Source organism: Rhipicephalus microplus, unplaced genomic scaffold (assembly GCF_043290135.1).
Source record: "Rhipicephalus microplus isolate Deutch F79 unplaced genomic scaffold, USDA_Rmic scaffold_108, whole genome shotgun sequence".
Taxonomy (NCBI): Eukaryota; Metazoa; Arthropoda; class Arachnida; order Ixodida; family Ixodidae; genus Rhipicephalus; species Rhipicephalus microplus.
Genome location: NW_027464680.1, coordinates 195,261 through 214,493, shown reverse-complemented (window position 1 = coordinate 214,493; position 19,233 = coordinate 195,261). Strand labels below are relative to the sequence as shown.

Below are 19,233 nucleotides of genomic sequence, written 5' to 3'. Positions count from 1 at the left end.
GCCTTGAATTCAATGCTTACTAAAAAAAAGAAACAGTACTAGAAGGACGCACTATCTGAGCAGAAAGGTTTGCCACGTTAAACTCACTGGGCGTAACCCTCTTGGTTTTAGCAAGGATTAGCGGGGATTGGGCCGTAGTGCCATGAACTAGAGGCGGTGAAAGGTGGGAACGAAGCGCAGGCCGTAAGAAAGTGCGCAAGTGCCACCTCTCGTTTAGACCTTATAATGCTCGCTGGATGGCGGCACTTGTATATGATGAACATATGATGAAAAGATGTGAGATGACGGTACTTGAAGTGCTCACTAGATGGATGTACGGAGGGGCAGACAGACAGGTGCACGGACGGACACACAGATGGATGGACGGAAGCAAGAACGGACAGACGGACGCTATGCCCCACTCAGCATAATGCACTCCGTGGATATGCTTCAATTGTTTTTTCTGTGGATGTTTTTATACAGAACGGCTATCTTTGGCCACTGGTGATCGATGTGAAGGCGCGTAAATACTTTATTGATTGATTTGTAATGTTTAACGCCCCAAATGCACCATATGATTATGAGAGACGCCGTAGTGGAGGGCTCCGGAAATTTTGACCACCTGGGGTTTTTTCACGTGCACCCAAATCTGAGCACACGGGCCTACAGCATTTTCGCCTCCATCGGAAATGCAGCCGCCGCAGCCAGGATTCGATCCCGCGACCTGTGGATCAGCAGTCGAGTACCTTAGCTACTAGACAATACTTTAGCATCGCATAGAAGTTAAAGCGCGAAAACATTTCGGGGTGTGTTAGAACCACCTCAACAAATAGACGGGACATGAATGATGCACACAACAGAGCGATTTATTGTGTGCAAATCTTATGTCCAATCGTTACGTCGTACCTTTACCACCCCCACCCTGTACCACGTCAAGAAAGCTGGATACCACGGCAAAAGGCAGCCAATCTGTCATTTTCAATTTTGCATGATCATTGCGAAGCTTGCCTTTCAAATTTTATTTCACAATTACATTTCTTATTCAACAGTATTTTACCCCTCCCGCCTTGCCACCAGAGTTTTCAGCGATCACGGACTTCAAGGAGGCTATGCTCAATCACACGTGTAAAATGACAGCACGTGGCAGCCGAACGACGTTATGCGTAAAATACCCGTATCTACCCGAAACCCGCTTGTAGCAACCATATATAGCAAGGGTGGCTGCTTCGGTCCAGTCGATGAGAACCTTAATTCGCACTGCAATCGTTGCCTTATTACAGCACCTAATGGCAAATCTACTCACCATTTGGTCTTCTTCCCCAGCGTTGACGTAGTCGACGCCATCTCTCATGGGTGGTGGTCCTTGCTTTCGGCATTTTACTGCAACGAAGAAAAAAAGGAAGAGTAACAATTAGGTTAAATCTAGAGCTAACCGCGAAAGCAAGAAAAACTCTGTAAAATGAAAACGGCCATGATAACAATGCTACGATAATACAGATGATGATAATTATATCTGACATTTTACACACCAAAACTGCGATATGATTATCAGGCCCCGGAAATTCGAACCATTCCCAGGGCCGGCGCCAGCGGGGGGTATAGGAGGGGGGGGGGGGGCTTTTTTCACATGTTTCCGTCTGCTTAATCTTTGCCCCTCCCCCAGAGCAAGCATAGTGAAAATTACCCAGCTTTCCTACACCTCTGAAAATTCTGTCATGGCACAAAACACACGCGTGGACTACAGCGTTTCACCTCCGTCGAAATGCTGCCGCCTCGACCGCAATCGAACCCGGGACTTCACGGTCAGCAGGCGAGCACGGTAACCATGACAGGAGGAGTGAGGGTAAACCTACTGCTCTGGTATCCGCGACGACGCAGCATGACTGCAGGTCTTCCACCGACGAGCGATTCCGAAGCAAACGTGACCCGACCAGCGTCTTCAGAAGGGCACACGTCGGGCTGCCACAGCCATGTGTGCTTTCGCACAGAGATGAGGCCGAAGTATTTATAGAAAAAAAAAAGAATGCTTCCTTTGTGCTGAGGAACGGAGGAAAGAAAAGATGGAAAGAAGGAAAGCGGGAATTAGAGGAGGGGGAGTGTCTTGCCAGGCTTCCATCCTACACTTTCATCGCCAACGAAAACCGGCTCGCGAACGTAACGCGCTCCTGTGTGTGAGTGAAGAAGGGAGGAACGGGGGAGAGGGGTCCCTCTAGTCTTGGTTAAAATCGGTTAGCCGTAACCGACACGAGCACTGACAAGCTGCTGGGACAGCAGTCGTTCGTATCCAGCGACCGGCAGTGGTGGGGGTATAGTGGTTAGAGGATCCAGGAAGAAAGGCGCCTAATTTCTGCAGCCCGGTAGGGAGCACGGCGCACCCAGTCCGTGCGTAGTTCGACCATGCACTTGCTGTGGTCACGGTCCGACGACTATAGTTCGCCAGGATCAGCACGAAGGAGCATACCACGAGAAAGGGTGCATGCGCTGGGAAGCGCGACTTCTCCTCGGGCAGACACGGTAGATCTGCAGTATAGCACGCGTCCACACCGGTATTCATCTCATTCCGCTATCATTGCCCGTACAACAAAGTGCCCTACATAGGTCAACGAACTTCCCTCTCTAACCCATCCCAGCCCTCGTTCTTCACACCTCCATCATCAACTGACGGCTCCGAAAATACAGCGGCCATCTCTTTCCTGTCACTTCTGCTGCATGCAGTAGATAACTACGCTAGCCCTTGCTCGCATGATGTTAACGCACGTCGCTACAGAAAGTCATGCCAACGCACTGCGTGTCCGTTGCCATGACGACACATGCGAGCAGGCTCGGCTTCAAACGGACGCGCAGTAACGTTTACTGGGTTCGTACCAGAAGTACAGCTACCGTTCAAGCCTTCACTCTTGCACTGTAAAAAAAAAAAAAATAGTAAAGTGGACAGGCGGATGGCCGGCGCGGTAGCTCTTGGTAGAGCATGGGACGCGTTATTCGATGGTCGCAGCATGTTCGGACCCTGCACGCTATCTTTTCGATTGCTTGTCTTTCTTCACATTTGTGTTTACTCCTAATAACGTCCCCTAAGCTTTCTTTGGCATTATTGTCTGATATTAACATCGTGTGCTAATAAAAGAAACGAGCCCTTAAAATTTTCACTTCTTTCCTTCATTGTATAAGCAGTCGTGCGTCTCTGCTCTGATTAAGATGTAGACGTATTCTTCGTCAATTACTGTTCTAATTTCCGCGCCGACAAGTTTTGTAAAAACCTGCCACTGTGACATGCAGGAAAATGAGGACGTTTTCGACCCATTCTGATACACTTCTGGTAAGCGAAGTGGTCTCGCCTAACGAACGTTATAAATAAGATTTTGCAACACCGTTTATATTGCACATTCCGAGAACCCGTGGCGTATTATATATGTACTATCATTATAACAGACGTGCAAGGAGAGCACAGAAAATGGAGAAACCGATTGTTTGAGAAACGCAACGGACGACGCGTTTTTTTTAAAGACACATTACTAGCGACACTAAAGCACGGAGAAAAAAAAAAGCTGCACAAAGAACGCCCATTAGCCCACGCTATGCGCAAAGGCCACCGAGCACATGCGCAAAGAAGTCGTGCTATGGGTAAAAACATGACCCGTAAACACAGACGGCCAGATACAGCCACTGCATATCGTGCGTACAAATTCAGAAACGCAAGAACGTAGAATATATACTAATTCACTATTACGTAGAAAGACTATTGTTGCTCACTGTTCGAACGCGGCGCCATACAGCATGCCGATCCAGCGACGGTCCTCGGACAACTGCGAATTTTACGTGTCAGCTGACGCATGATCCCGGAGCGAAACTGATTAACCAATCAGAAGTCGCACAACAGCAGGAATGCGTTTTTTTTTTAATTTAAGCTTCAGCGCCGTGCTCCTATACCGAGGTTGCGAAAAGCGGAGCAAACGAAATGCACACGAACTGATAAGCGACAGACCGCATGCAGCTCACCCAGAGGACGTTCTTTTTTCAGGTTTGTCTGCCCTAGTCAGCCCAGACGGATGGATGGACGGACAGACAGACAGACAGACAGACAGGCAGACAGAAGAACGGATTCTATCGATTGATATGTGGGGTTTAACGTCCCAAAACCACCATATGATTATGAGAGACGCCGTAGTGGAGGGCTCCGGAAATTTTAACCACCTGGGGTTCTTTAACGTGCACCCAAATATGAGCACACGGGCCTACAACGTTTCCGCCTCCATCGGAAATGCAGCCGCCACAGCGGGGATTTGATACCGCGACCTGCGGGTCAGCAGCCAAGTACCTTAACAACTAGACCACCGTGGCGGGGCGGACGAACAGATTCATGGTTTACCGATGAAACCCTGCGGAGCTTCGCCCGACTCATCATCATTCACTCCATGGATATGCTGCGACTTTCCTTTTTCTTTTGCTCTTTTTTTCTTTTAAAATCGACAACTTTCACGTGTAACAACAGACGACAACTGTTGTAGAAGCAAAGAAGAAAAAGAAACCATGACGTTGCTTACGCGCGCACAGTATACCATCCGTCGCGTTACGTTCTCGACGAAAGCGTCATTCAGGATTCAATTTCTGCGCGTTAGTTTAGTATGTCAGCAACAATATAAAGGAAGCATAAAAAATCTCGCGGTTTCGTCCACGAAGGTTGAAACACAATGACATGAATGCCCTTCGAACGTTATTCTCGTTGCAATGAAGACAGTATACGAGACTGTAAATATAGCACGATCAGGACGACGAAATAATGCCCGCTATCCAAATATGCATATCTCCACAGAGCCTCCTAAAGTTTGGGAAACTCTATGCCCATCTCCGAGGCCCCCGAGATGGCGGACGCACGGCGTGTTTCTCTAAGGCCGTCCCAATCGCCGCGCTCCCCAGCAAAACCAACGAGTATCGCCTCGAGCACCCGGCTACCGCGGTGGGGGCGCATTGAGTGTGGATTCCGGCGGCGGTTGATGCGGCAGAGACCAGGCGGAGACCGGGGCGGAAAGCTTAGCGCACGGGATTCCAGCGTGCGCATGATATTCTTTTTTTTTTCATACGAGCAAGAATCACCGCCAGAATCTTCAGGCTGAATTGAAGGAAAGTATTTTTTTTAACACGACAGTGTTTTAGCCGGAGTCCAAGATTTCAGTGACGTATTTCCGTCACGGAAATGACGTCAAAATATGTACAAAAATGGGCAGAATGCCTAGACTTCATTATCTTACGGGTACACGGTCGTCTGCCCACAAGTAGAGACGCTCAGTGCTCTCGCGTTTTGTGTTGACTATACGCGTTCAGTTCTTTACCGATTCAAACGAGAAACCAGTTAAGGAAGCAAGGAACACTGTATGTTTTTTTTACTTAGCTTTCTCTCGTCGACGTGAGGTGGCATCACGTTCGCACCGACGGACGTCGTGCAGAAGCGTTCCAATTACATGGACTACCATGGATCGACGCCACAGGATTTCGAAGCTGTCAACGTGGAGTGCATACGACGAGGGCCAGAATCGGAACAGGTGCCGAGTTCACCGCATCAAATGCTTCGATTCGCTTAAAACCCCGAGCCTGCGCCGGGAACACGCAGATCAATGCTAAGTGAAAAAAGCTGCTGCGTGAACAGATGCGGAGACCAACCGCGAGATGCGACTGTGGAGATCGCGTACAAATCGCTGCCCTATCGCGGTTTCCGTTCACGTGTAGACGGAAATAAAAAGGCCTGCCCTTGCAAACGTTTCAGCTGTTCTCCGTGGAACATGGGAAAAGGCAGGAGAATAGAATGAATAACTACGCCACGAATCCGCCCATACGTGCCACATACATATTCGTTGACAGCCATCAGCCGATATGAAACAGTGCACACATACGAACGACGTTTCACGATGTACCCCTACTTTTAAGCTGATTAACTTTAGAAAACCTGAAAACGCTAGTAGAAAGCTGCAGCCATAAAAAAAGAATGGATGGATGGATGCGAAACTTTATTTCCTGAGCTGTACGACTAAGCGCCAAGGCAGTGGCCACTTGTTCGGCTGCACACGACGATGGGCATCGTATAATGAAACGGCGCTGATGGTCGAACCCCCCTGGTTGATCGATACCGCTGCAAAACAATTTCTGTTGCCATATCGAGCCACGTCGACGAAGCAGCTTCCGCCAGCAAGTTCTGACGCCCGACGTAAAAAAATAGAGTACAGCGGATTACACTTAATTGTGCGTTAATCGGCGCGTGTTCGTAGTGGGATGAATGCAGTTGGAAAATAATCAGGCATGTGCTGAGGCTTTTTGTCACATCCAACAAATAGTCAAGAGAGCATAAGACATCATCAGCACCTCTCAGGCACACAACGTAGACACAGTATACGCGAAAATATGTTGATGGCAAGCTTCGATAACCACAACAAGAAAACCGGCGTTTATTCGACGTTTCGACCGGAGTCCGGACTTCATCAGTGATTCCCGGCGAAGACTGGACGCCGGTAGAAACGTCAGACAACCTTTTCCACTCACGAGGCTGTTACGAATGCCAAATAGATTGAGTGCTTTAATTTTGCCGAACCAATCTTCGATTCCAATAGGAATCGTCTCGGTGGAGTAGCGCAACCAAGCCCCAAGCTGCATATAGGAGTGCCCACGGGACGGGGAAGTGGTTCACCCTCCAATTACCTAAGAGAGAGGGAGGCACAAAGACAGCCCTATACGTTATTGACTTATTGGGAGAAGGGGCCATTGCGACTCGTAGGGGGGGGTGGGGGTGGCATAGTCAGCCTAATACCACGGCCACTGGATGAAAGAGTTTTCATCAAGCGGCCGTGCCAATACACTGACGTTATAGGGAGGGGGGCGCGGCGACGACTCTTCACACACCCCTTGCCCTGAATGGGGAGCCCTGCGTACTCTTACGCCCAGCTGCGTTGCACATGTCTCGGCATTTTGGCGAACGCTGGAAATGGACTTTCCGAAAACTAAAAAACAAGCCCCTGCACAGCCACGGTAAGATTTAACCAGACGAGCTTATTTTTGGGGGGCGAAGCTCCTAAAGGCGTGGGCTTGTCTGCTGTAGTTGTCTGTCGTATAGTCACCCCGGACAGACGGACGGAAACAGACAGACAGACAGACAGACAGACAGACAGACAGACAGACAGACAGACAGACAGACAGACAGACAGACAGACAGACAGACAGACAGGCAGACAGACAGACAGAGATATAGATAGATAGATAGATAGATAGATAGATAGATAGATAGATAGATAGATAGATAGATAGATAGATAGATAGATAGATAGATAGATGATTTACAGTTTACCGATAAAACGCTCTCAATCTTCTCATCACTCATCACCATTGACTCCGTGGATTTGCTGTCATTTTTCTCTCCTATTTTCCTCCTTTTACTTTTAAAAACGACGAAGTGTATTGTCTTTATGCAACGTCATCACCTGTCTATCGCGAAAAGGGGCTAGGCGAGCAATGTCAGCCAAGCAAAAAAAAAGCGAACGAAACAGGAAGTAAGTATAGGGTTCCATTTCGCTCGAAATGCAACACGGTAGAGCGATGAATCTCACGAAGCGGAATATTATATGCGCTGTTGCACCCTAGCGGTGTCGGTTGGGGTATAAGGTTTCTGGAAATGCCCATAGCTGCGCACGCGCTGGCATTCTTTCGAGAAAAACCTTAAATATATAGACAGACGGTGACGCTTCTACATCGATGTCTTTCATCCTTTACTCAGGTTACGTTCTATCCTGGGTTTTTTTCTCGAAAATATATCATCTTGTCAGCTCCAATTGGCCACAATAGGGTTGCTATGCGCACCCTTTTGCGATTGGCTAAAAAAATAAAAAAATCCGCCATTATGGTACTGCACACTACGGCGGAATCGGAATGATTAAAAAATATAGGTACGTTTTCTTTTTTTTTTTTTCACATCTCTCCCAGTGGAAAGCCACCGCAACCAGGAATCAAACCTAAGATCTGCTTAAGACTACTGCTAAAGAAAATGGCTCACTGACTATAGGATTCAAGGAGCACGCCTTAACAGGGCATGTAGAACAACCACCAATTTTTCAGCAAAACAAAGAAAACAAAAAAAGAGGTTACCGATTAACCTTTCTGTTGAGTTGTAACTTGACACACGTATATACAACTAGCTGTAAAGTTAGTATCATTTTTTTTACGGGTGTGCGTCCCACGACTTCCCGAAGAGTATAATTATCCCCCAAAAGAGAACAAAAGTGTTATCTTTAAACAGAGTCATATATGCGTCAAGTTGGGACATTCGTCGGGGCCCACCATAAGGACTCGCCAATCCAACGGGGCACGCAAGAAAAAGTAACAAGAACTCGTTTTGTTTTTCGCAGGGCGTCAAAGTTCGTGTTTCAACTTACCTGACGAAACGGCGGCTGGGCGGACCTGCCCGCAGCCGCTTGGCTCTGACATTTCACACAAGCCGCCGCGAACTCGGTCGAAATCGCGTAACTTCTTACATCCGAACTTGGACCTTCTCCTGCAGCGCCGCAAGTGTATTACGAAGATGACGTATTAAATCAAATACGTCAACGTGGCAACGACGAATCTAGAGTCATTCTAAGTTCGTCACGCGAGATTCTCCTCGACGCGCCGTGCTCGGAGGCAGCTTTGCAACTGCTACGTCAGTTGTCACGTGATCATAGAGGGCGGTGGCGAACACTGAGCTGGTCTACAGGCTGGCGATGCAGATTATAAAGGAAAGACTGCAGGCGTGGATAGAGGATGAGGGGGTGCTGGGGGAACTGCAGAATAGGTTTCGGAAACACAGGAGGTTGGAAGACAATCTGTTCTCACTGACGCAGTGCATAGAAATAGCAGAAAAGGAACACAGGTCCCTGTGGCTAGCATTTTTGGATATCAAGGGAGCGTACGATAGCGTGGTTCAAGAGGAATTGTGGGGAATACTGGACACACTAGGCGTGGAACATGTAGTCACTAATTTTTTAAAGGGTATCTATAAAAGTAACAAGGTAGTTATAAAGTGGGAAAAACAGGTATCCAAGCCTGCAGAGGTAAAACGGGGGCTTAGGCAGGGGTGCCCCCTGTCACCCTTATTATTCATGATGTACCTACAAGGATTAGAGGCAAAATTAGAGGGAAGTGGACTGGGCTTCAACCTCTCTTTAGTCAAACAAGGAAAACTTATTGATCAGGCACTACCAGCATTAATGTACGCAGATGATATAGTGCTAATGGCCAACAACAAGGAAGATTTGCAGAGATTGATGGACATCTGCGGTAATGAGGAAGATAGGTTAGATTTGAGATTCAGTAAGGAAAAATCAGCAGTCATGATTTTCAATGACAACGAAGGTAGTGAGCTTAGAATACAGGAGGTCACGCTAGAGATAACAGATAAATACAAATATCTGGGCGTATGGATAAGCAATGGGACCGAGTATCTGAGGGAACACGAAATATACGTGACGACTAAAGGTAACAGGAATGCAGCAGTCATGAAAAATAGGGCACTGTGGAATTACAATAGGTATGATGTTGTGAGAGGAATATGGAAAGGGGTCATGGTTCCTGGGCTGACGTTCGGCAATGCGGTCTTGTGCATGAGATCAGAAGTTCAAGCAAGATTATAAATTAAGCAATGTGGAATAGGTAGGCTTGCTTTAGGAGCTCACGGGAATACACCAAATCAGGGAGTACGAGGTGATATGGGATGGACATCATTTGAGGGCAGGGAAGCTAGCAGCAAGATAAAATTTGAGAAGCGATTGAGAGAAATGGGGGAAGAGCGTTGGGCTAGGAAGGTTTTCAGCTACTTGTACATGAAGAATGTCGATACAAAATGGAGGAAGCGAACCAGGAAGTTGACTGGTAAATACTTAGAAAACAGCAGGTGGCCAAACCAAAAAGAACTATCGGTTAAGAAGAAAGTGAAGGAAACGGAGACTGACATGTGGAGAATGGGCATGATTAAGAAGTCCGCACTAGAGGTCTATCGAACGTTTAAGCAGGAAATTGCCAAGGAAAGGATCTATGATAATACTCGGGGTAGTTCTCTACTGTTTGAGGCCAGAACGGGAGTACTGCGAACCAAGACATATCGGGCCAAATACAAAGGGGTAGACACAGTATGCAGTGCGTGTGGAGAGGAAGAAGAAACTGCCGAACACTTGATAATGTTCTGTAAAGGGCTTCATCCTATAATTCAGGATGATGGCGCAGAGTTTTTCAAAGCACTGGGGTTTGGGGACCGGGAGGGCAAAATAAACTTTAAGCGGGTAGACTTCACTAGAAGGAGGTTACCTGATTGGTGGCTAAAGTCAAGGCGCGTGTGAAAATGAAACTCTTCACTGCAAAGTACGAATTCTCAAACTCTTTTTTAAGGAAAAAAAAATAAATATAGTTTTTGGTTCATTAGATATTACGGCTTGGTGGCGCTAGCCACCGCCTGATCTAAAGGGTACAGCCATATCCATCCATCCATCCATCCTGGGCGGAGCCTGCACGACGCGACGTCGCTATAAGTGCCTCAGTATGTCGACGCGGCCTATAGGTTTACAGATTATCGAGTCACGTACTCGAATACGGAACGTTGCGGCTATATTGTATGAAAAAAAAAGAAGTGATAGCTGTACGACGAACGCTACGACGAACGTTACGACGAACGCGGCTATGAATTGTCTTAGGCAGACCGCGCGGACACAATTTGACGTGCGCGAGCACGGCAGCTTATACATGGCGTCTTGTCATACATAGTAAAACGCACACCATTTGCTCGCATATCACATGCTTATGTATACAAACAATGATTCTGTGTCTGCGAAAACTGAGCTATCGCCGCGACATTGGCAAAGGCGTTAAGAGAATAGATACATACGCCAGCACGCATCCCAACATGGGCACGATGTCTGTACTTCCTGGTTGCTTATATACGCCCCCATTTTCGGAGTAGTCGTGAGAAAGACACACATGACACGGCGATAGCGATAAACGCTCCAAATGGAATTTACGCCACAAACGCAAAATATACACATCGAGAGGCAGAGAAGCAATACAAATGCCGATAAGGAACATCACGCAAGCTGACGAGAAACGCCCCCCAAAAGAAGCTGAATGTTACCTCTTCGCGACGCTTTTTTTTGGATAAAATTACAAAATGCGTAGAGGCTGTGGGTGCCGCATCGAAGCAGTATCGAAGCCCGAAATGCACGCACGCGAAGGAACTGTAGATAAACAGCTTTACTGGATTCGATTAAGAATAAAGAATAAACGAGGCGGAAGCATTCTTACCGTGACCAGTGCGCAAACCGCGACTGGAGGAAGCACATTATTTTCACGTCATCCATCAAGACAAGTGGACGACGACTCGCACGACAATAATGCCGACGCATCTGCGTAGTAGCAAGCCACCGATTAAGCGTAAAAGAAAGTTAAAAAGAATCACAGGATTCGAAGCACATTTGAGTGAATCGGAGACATGCGGAGTTTTCCCACTAAGTAGTACTGTCGCTATTGCTCGCCTTGTAGTAATAGTCAATACCCACTCTCGGTGCCTGGCGAATAATTGGGCGGTTTTACGAAATTGCGTGAATTATATAACAGGGTAACTTATGGAATCGATAAATTACAAATTAGAGACGAAGTTGGTTCCACAGTAACGTGTACAGCGACGCCCACTCTTGAATTATCAATTTCAGTAAACAGCAACGCTTTTTAAATAAATGCGCAGATGTGGATGCTTAGATCTGCCGGCGTAACCAGGGAAGCAACCCCACTTCCCCAAAATTTTACATTTTATTGCGATACCAATTAAGTGGAAACTTTCTGCTGATCTTTGTCGTCACCGTCATGTTCCGGATATGTGTAAGTATATATCTATAAAAAGCACAAAGGAAAAAAAATAAATCAGACGAAAAAACTCCAAGCACCTACCGGATATTCGAACCAGCGACCCCTCGCTCCTCAGCGCGCTGCATTAACCAACTTGGCCGTGCCGCTCATACTGTTCATCACACTCGCACTAACGGCGAGCTATGTATATACACCACTTGCCGCTGGCTTACTGTCTATGAACTTGAAACATTCTTTCACAAAGCATGTGCTTTGTTTGGACAAGCCATACATGCATTCCCTAAACATAGACGTGTCCGATGGCTTGATCAATGGAGGGGTGAGTTCACTGAGGCACGTACAATTGGATGAAAGGGGTATTCCAAAATGGCTGCACTATCACACTGAAGCAACAAGAAAAAAATTTCTCGCATCAAGTACAGGACTATTCAAGAAGTTGCTGGTCCTGTCATGCCAGTGAATTCTGCTGTCATCTAAATGCGCACCCCCACTGTGACGTCAGACAAACAAACTCAACTCGCTGTCCCAGATGAGTTGTGGTGACACTGGAGCCGCTCCCACATCACACGGTTTCTGTGTCGCAACAGTGTATAGACTTCACCAGGAACCTTGCGGACTGACGTCACGAACTTCTCGCTGCACAACTTCCGTGCAGTGTGCCCACAGGATAGGTCTGTGATAGTAATTAGATACTTCAACGCCCAGTGTGTTGCTATCGCATTCATTGCTTTGGCCTTGTGCCGAAACTGACTTCTTTGCATACACGCCCACAAGCGAACGCTCCCGTGAAGCTACGATTGACCCCCTCCCACGAATAAAAGTTTCTGGCTAATACCCTGCTCAGACCTACGTACAACCAAGAACAATTGTCCGATAATCCGGGTAATCAACTGAAATATCCAATAAACGAACAAACAACGTCCCAGAAATATTTGTTGGAAACGCAGACGCGTGAGCCTTTATACCCAGCGGCTATGGTACACGTTTGATTGATTGATTGATTGATCAATTGATTGATTGATTCATTGGTATGTAGGGTTTAACGTCCCGAAACCAGTGGTACGTGTTTCCGTTCCATATTGTAAGTGCCAAGGACGTTCGAAATGATTGTTTTGAAAAATATATGTTCTCTCAGCTACCTTACCTATATCACAGTGGGTTGTGTGCGCAACACGGAGTTATTTGGGTCAAATGAGAACAATGCTATCACAACGATACATAAGTATGTTGAAAAAAGCACACAGAAAACTCACGGGAAGCCAGAAAAAAAAAAAGGAATGATGTCAGGATGGCAAAATATAGAAGCTAGATTTGGAAGAGAGAGATAATAAAACGAGAGAAAGACAGGGAGGTCAATTAAAACTGTAGCATCCGGCTTGCTAACAAGAACAAAAGGGATGCCGTCCATAAGGGCAGAAAAGAAATAAGCGACCGACCTGTGAATGACCTTTCGACACGCTGCTGAAATTCCCACGAAATGAGCAGAGCAAAGCGTCGAAACGATTAGCGACCGCATCAGTATCACCGTGTTTGCAGGCAGCATATCATGAAAGTCCCCGAGATAAAGCCGACGAAAAAAGTCTGCAGGAGCGGATGACCTCGAAGGCCGTGTTCCACAGACCGATATGCTGCCTGCAAACCCGGTGATACTGATGCGGTCGCTAATCGTTTCGGCGTTTTTACAATATTTACCAGAAGAAACTCCGCAGGCGCTGCGATCGTTCAGCCACCACGGGAATAATGGGTAGTACGCGGATTTGCCTAGTCTTCGATGCTTGCGGCTTCGAACGCACCAGCGGCTTTGTTTGTCCGTGTGTAATAGACGAAAACATCAAACGCGCAACTTGACCGTCGGCGCCCAGCGGCGTCGGGGACGAGCGATAGGAAAAAAGTCAGTAACAGATGACGATGCCACCACATGACGTCATCATGACATCACAAGTGACGTCACGAGGAGCAACGTCACGTGATCACGTCGTCACATCCATAGAGTTTCCCAAAATTAACTAGAGGGCACTCTGGCGCTGCGATCGTTCAGCGACCATGGGAATGATGGGTAGTACACACACATTTGCCTAGTCTTCGTACTTGCGGGCGGCGAATCATATACTTGCGGCTTTGTTTATTACTGGTTACGGTTTTGTTTTGAAAGAAAGAACGAACCCATTTGCACTTAGTGACTTGATTCGAAATAGTAAGCTTAAAAGAATAAGGTTGTGAAGCGCAAACGGTGAACATTTGCTAATTTATGTTATCGTGAAAAAACAGCTTCAAGCCACACGAACACACACGGAGCCAGAGCCCAGAAGCAGGCCAGAAGTACGAAAATTATACAAATGTGTGTACTACCTATCATTGTCATGCTCGCTGAAGCACCGTGTGTTGCAGCTCCCATAGACACTAGCGCAAGAGTTCTCTCTAGTGTATATTAGGAAACTTTATGGTCACATCACGCCGTATTTTGGTCAAACGTGGACCGATCACGGAGGCCGTACAACACCACGTTACGTGCTGCAGAAAGCTGTGGGAAGGTGGCGGGGCATGATCATTACGTCATGCACTGCGTCTGTTCTCACTGACGCAGTGCATCGAAATAGCAGAAAAGGAACACAGGCCCCTGTGGCTAGCATTTTTGGATATCAAGGGAGCGTACGATAGCGTGGTTCAAGAGGAATTGTGGGGAATACTGGACACACTAGGCGTGGAACATGTAGTCACTAATCTTTTAAAGGGTATCTATAAAGGTAACAAGGTAGTTATAAAGTGGGAAAAGCAGGTATCCAAGCCTGCAGAGGTAAAACGGGGGCTTAGGCAGGGGTGCCCCTGTCACCCTTATTATTCATGATGTACCTACAAGGATTAGAGGCAAAATTAGAGGGAAGTGGACTGGGCTTCAACCTCTCTTTAGTCAAACAAGGAAAACTTATTGATCAGGCACTACCAGCATTAATGTACGCAGATGATATAGTGCTAATGGCCAACAACAAGGAAGATTTGCAGAGATTGATGGACATCTGCGGTAATGAGGGAGATAGGTTAGATTTTAGATTCAGTAAGGAAAAATCAGCAGTCATGATTTTCAATGACAACGAAGGTAGTGAGCTTAGAATACAGGAGGTCACGCTAGAGATAACAGATAAATACAAATATCTGGGCGTATGGATAAGCAATGGGACCGAGTATCTGAGGGAACACGAAATATACGTGACGACTAAAGGTAACAGGAATGCAGCAGTCATGAAAAATAGGGCACTGTGGAATTACAATAGGTATGATGTTGTGAGAGGAATATGGAAAGGGGTCATGGTTCCTGGGCTGACGTTCGGCAATGCGGTCTTGTGCATGAGATCAGAAGTTCAAGCAAGATTAGAAATTAAGCAACGTGGAATAGGTAGGCTTGCTTTAGGAGCTCACGGGAATACAGCAAATCAGGGAGTACAAGGTGATATGGGATGGACATCATTTGAGGGCAGGGAAGCTAGCAGCAAGATAAAATTTGAGAAGCGATTGAGAGAAATGGGGGAAGAGCGTTGGGCTAGGAAGGTTTTCAGCTACTTGTACATGAAGAATGTCGATACAAAATGGAGGAAGCGAACCAGGAAGTTGACTGGTAAATACTTAGAAAACACCAGGTGGCCAAACCAAAAAGAACTATCGGTTAAGAAGAAAGTGAAGGAAACGGAGACTGACATGTGGAGAATGGGCATGATAAAGAAGTCCGCACTAGAGATCTATCGAACGTTTAAGCAGGAAATTGCCAAGGAAAGGATCTATGATAATACTCGGGGTAGTTCTCTACTGTTTGAGGCCAGAACGGGAGTACTGCGAACCAAGACACATCGGGCCAAATACGAAGGGGTAGACACAGTATGCAGTGCGTGTGGAGAGGAAGAAGAAACTGCCGAACACTTGATAATGTTCTGTAAAGGGCTTCACCGTATAGTTCAGGATGATGGCGCTGAGTTTTTCAAAGCACTGGGGTTTAGGGACCGGGAGGGCAAAATAAACTTTAAGCGGGTAGACTTAACTAGAAGGAGGTTATCTGATTGGTGGCTAAAGTCAAGGCACGAGTGAAAATTAAACTCTTCACTGCAAAGTACGAATCCTCAAACTCTTTTTTGAAGGAAAAAAAAATATAGTTTTTGGTTCATTAGGTATTACGGCTTGGTGGCGCTAGCCACCGCCCGATCTAAAGGGTACAGCCATATCCATCCATCCATTCATTGTGGACAAAATAAAATTGGTTTTTGTCTTTGAGTACCTTAAGTGAAGGAATAAGAGGACCATGCGAGTTTTTTTCTTTTGCTTTTTGTCTTTCGTTCCGCGTAAAATGAACGCTCGTCATGCACCTTGTGAGCTCACTTGAATTCGTCAGCCTAAAAACGTCAATGTGGCGAAGAAGGACGGCTGAACTTTCGCTGAACTCCACCTTGCGACAAGGCGGCTGCAGGCCACATAAAGCCAAAAGAACGAAGCTTAGGCAAATCCCACAACCTCTTAGCCACCCTACATCCGTAATTCCCAAGCTGGCTCAGGCGTCACGCGTTGCAGCTGACTTTCCCCTACTCTATACTATTACAAAACTATGCCATAGACTATTATTGCCTGACCTCAACCATGGCTTTGCGATATAGCAAGGCACTTTCATATGCATTGAAACCAATCGTCTTTTGTGTTTTGTTTTTCATTTCTAATTCAACTAAATTGATATGGACGCAGTTGCACCTTTCGTGTAGCCCACGCGTGGTGCTCGGTTGATGATAAAACTCGGCTAAATTTGGCGTCGCACACAAATTGCCCTTTGGACGCTGCAGACCAGATTGGCGCAGAATGGCGCAGCACTTCCACCCCTGTTACTTCCAATGCAGGTTAATTATCGTTTCAGAGATTAAAAAGAAAACGAAACAAGCATATATATACACGTGCACTCGGCGAAGAAGCGTTGAAATACGTACGTAGAAGCGCAGAAGTCGAGCGAGTACATCTCGGACAATTCTAAAACAACTCTGTGTATCTTCTGTTCTCGCGTAAGCTTAAAATTCCGCAACTCGTTTCTCTCCGTTATTTCTTTATTTTAATTTGAGGAGTTTAAGCTACCCGGGCAGATTTGGTAGACGACGCAGTTGAATGGCTTCAAATAATTACTATACCACTTGGGGTTCTTTCATGCGCACCGACATCCTTGGGCGCAGCCAGAAATCATTTTTTTCATTGGACGGTGGGGTGCGGATTAAACCTACTTTATGAATATTCATGCCTCTGTATGTGTGCCTGAGTGTATACATACGCAAAATTTTAAAGAATGTCGGCTATATATAAGCGACACACAGGGCGAACGTTCCGAAATAATGGCATTTTCTCATTATTCGAATATCTGGTTACGTAGCGAATGTATACACATAAAACTTTATGAACACTGGAGGCTTCTCATTTTGTATGTACACATACAAATTGAGAAGCATTCGCTGTTCATAAGTTGCACGTACATTCGCTATACCTAACCAGGTGTTCGAATGACTGGGAAATGTCATTATTTCGGAACGCTCGCCCTCTGCGTGTTCCTTCACGATAGTTATAGCGCGAGAACAAAACGACGACACAGAGACAAGAAGGACACGAAAGACACTTCTTATCTCCGTGTCGTCGTTTTGTTCTCGCGCTATATAACTATCGTCATGCCATACCAACACTATAGCCCAAGCCACACTTCTAAGTGTTCTTTCAATTGTGCGTTTCCTCTTGCGCTGCTTTTGCCACGTATACAAATGAGTGACCAACGAGGACGACGAACCTCAACAAGCTCGCTTCCCGGAAAGGCGACGCTCGGTCAGTGGTGCGTGGTATTAGGCATTAAGCGCCGGAAGAAGGCCACAGAGTAATTAAAGCGCAATCAGCCGGAACCCCGGAATACGGGTGATGGGCAACGCTTGAATACAGTTCATTTCTTAGGAACGGACGCATGCCAAACGGAGGAGTTCCTAAGCGTCGCAGAACAAGTGAGTGAGTGAGTGAGTGAGTGAGTGTAGATTGATATGTGGGGTTTAACGCCCCGAAACCACCATATGCTTATGAGAGACGCCGTAGTGGAGGGCTCCGGAAATTTAGACCACCTGGGGTTCTTTAACGTGCACCCAAATCTGAGCCCACGGGCCTACAACATTTCCGCCTCAATCAGTGAGTGAGTGAGTGAGTGAGTGAGTGAGTGAGTGAGTGAGTGAGTGAGTGAGTGAGAAGAGTGTGAGTGGGTGATCGAGCGATCAAAGGAGAGAGCCGAACACGTGTGGCTGAGTGCACCGGTTGAGATTTAGTAAGCGATACACACGTTTCTGCATATGAAACGTAAAAATTTTGAAAAAACAACGCACGATATGCCACAAACGTTCCTCGCTTATAGAGCGCGAAATAAATTCAGCACGACCCTTTTTCGTTCGTATATAGCCGCTCCGCCGCGGTGGTCTAGTGGCTAAGGTATACTCGGCTGCTGACCCGCAGGTCGCGGGTTCGAATCCCGGCTGCGGCGGCTGCATTTCCGATGGAGGCGGAAATGTTGTAGGCCCGCGTGCTCAGATTTGGGTGCACGTTAAAGAAACCCCAGGTGGTCGAAATTTCTGGAGCCCTCCACTACGGCGTCTCTCATAATCATATGGTGGTTTTGGGACGTTAAACCCCACATATCAATCAATCAATCAATCAATCAATCAATCAATCAATCAATCAATCAATCAATCAATCGTTTGTATATAGCCATGACTGAATCTGATCGAAGTGCGCTGAAAGAACCAGCTGAATAAGACGGTCGTCGCCAGATCGAACGCTCATGGGGCGCACCAAACGAAATTTTGAAAACAGACGTAAATTTTCCTTCTCCCGCCCAAGTGCGCGAAACGATAGCCGTCGCTAAACCGTACGCCTCATGCAGCAGCAGATGCGAAGGCCGAGTGACGAAGCTCGATCAGGGGGCAACGAACGAGTTTTCCGAGAACGCGTACACGATCCATCAAGCGTGGTACGCATCGCCCTGCGCTTGCGTATATAGAAGTCGAGAGTTCCAAAATGGAAATATTTTCAAGCGAGGGGCTCGATAGTAACACGAGTGGCTGCCTCTGTCAATCATGAACCGGAAACGGCGGCAAAAAAAAAAGTTCATTAGATGGCCCGCGGCACTGTGGATTGCGTTTCCTTTTTCGACTCGTTTTTTTTTTCTTTTTTATAGCGCTATTTACGGATCTTTTAACCACGAACCAGTCAGCACAAAGGAGTAGCCTTTTCTCTCCAGTTGATGTTTATGATGATTCTCGATTCACAATGTGTTTCCTGCTTTCCGAACTACACAAAAACAACAAAGACCTTCCTCTATATGGTCAGCAGCATATCTGGACAGCCGAAGTTCAGGGC

General features: G+C 46.7%; 1 protein-coding gene across 2 annotated transcripts in view; it reads right to left on the bottom strand.

The window, feature by feature from the left end:
• LOC119161628 (polyamine-transporting ATPase 13A3-like) overlaps positions 1–19,233 on the bottom strand; it is a 157,132-nt gene that overhangs the window by 63,108 nt on the left and 74,791 nt on the right. For both annotated transcript variants that reach the window (XM_037414197.2, XM_075885290.1), the window contains exon 2: positions 1,283–1,359. In XM_037414197.2, coding sequence (XP_037270094.2) covers positions 1,283–1,359 — 77 coding nt within the window. The remainder of the gene's footprint in view (positions 1–1,282; positions 1,360–19,233) is intronic.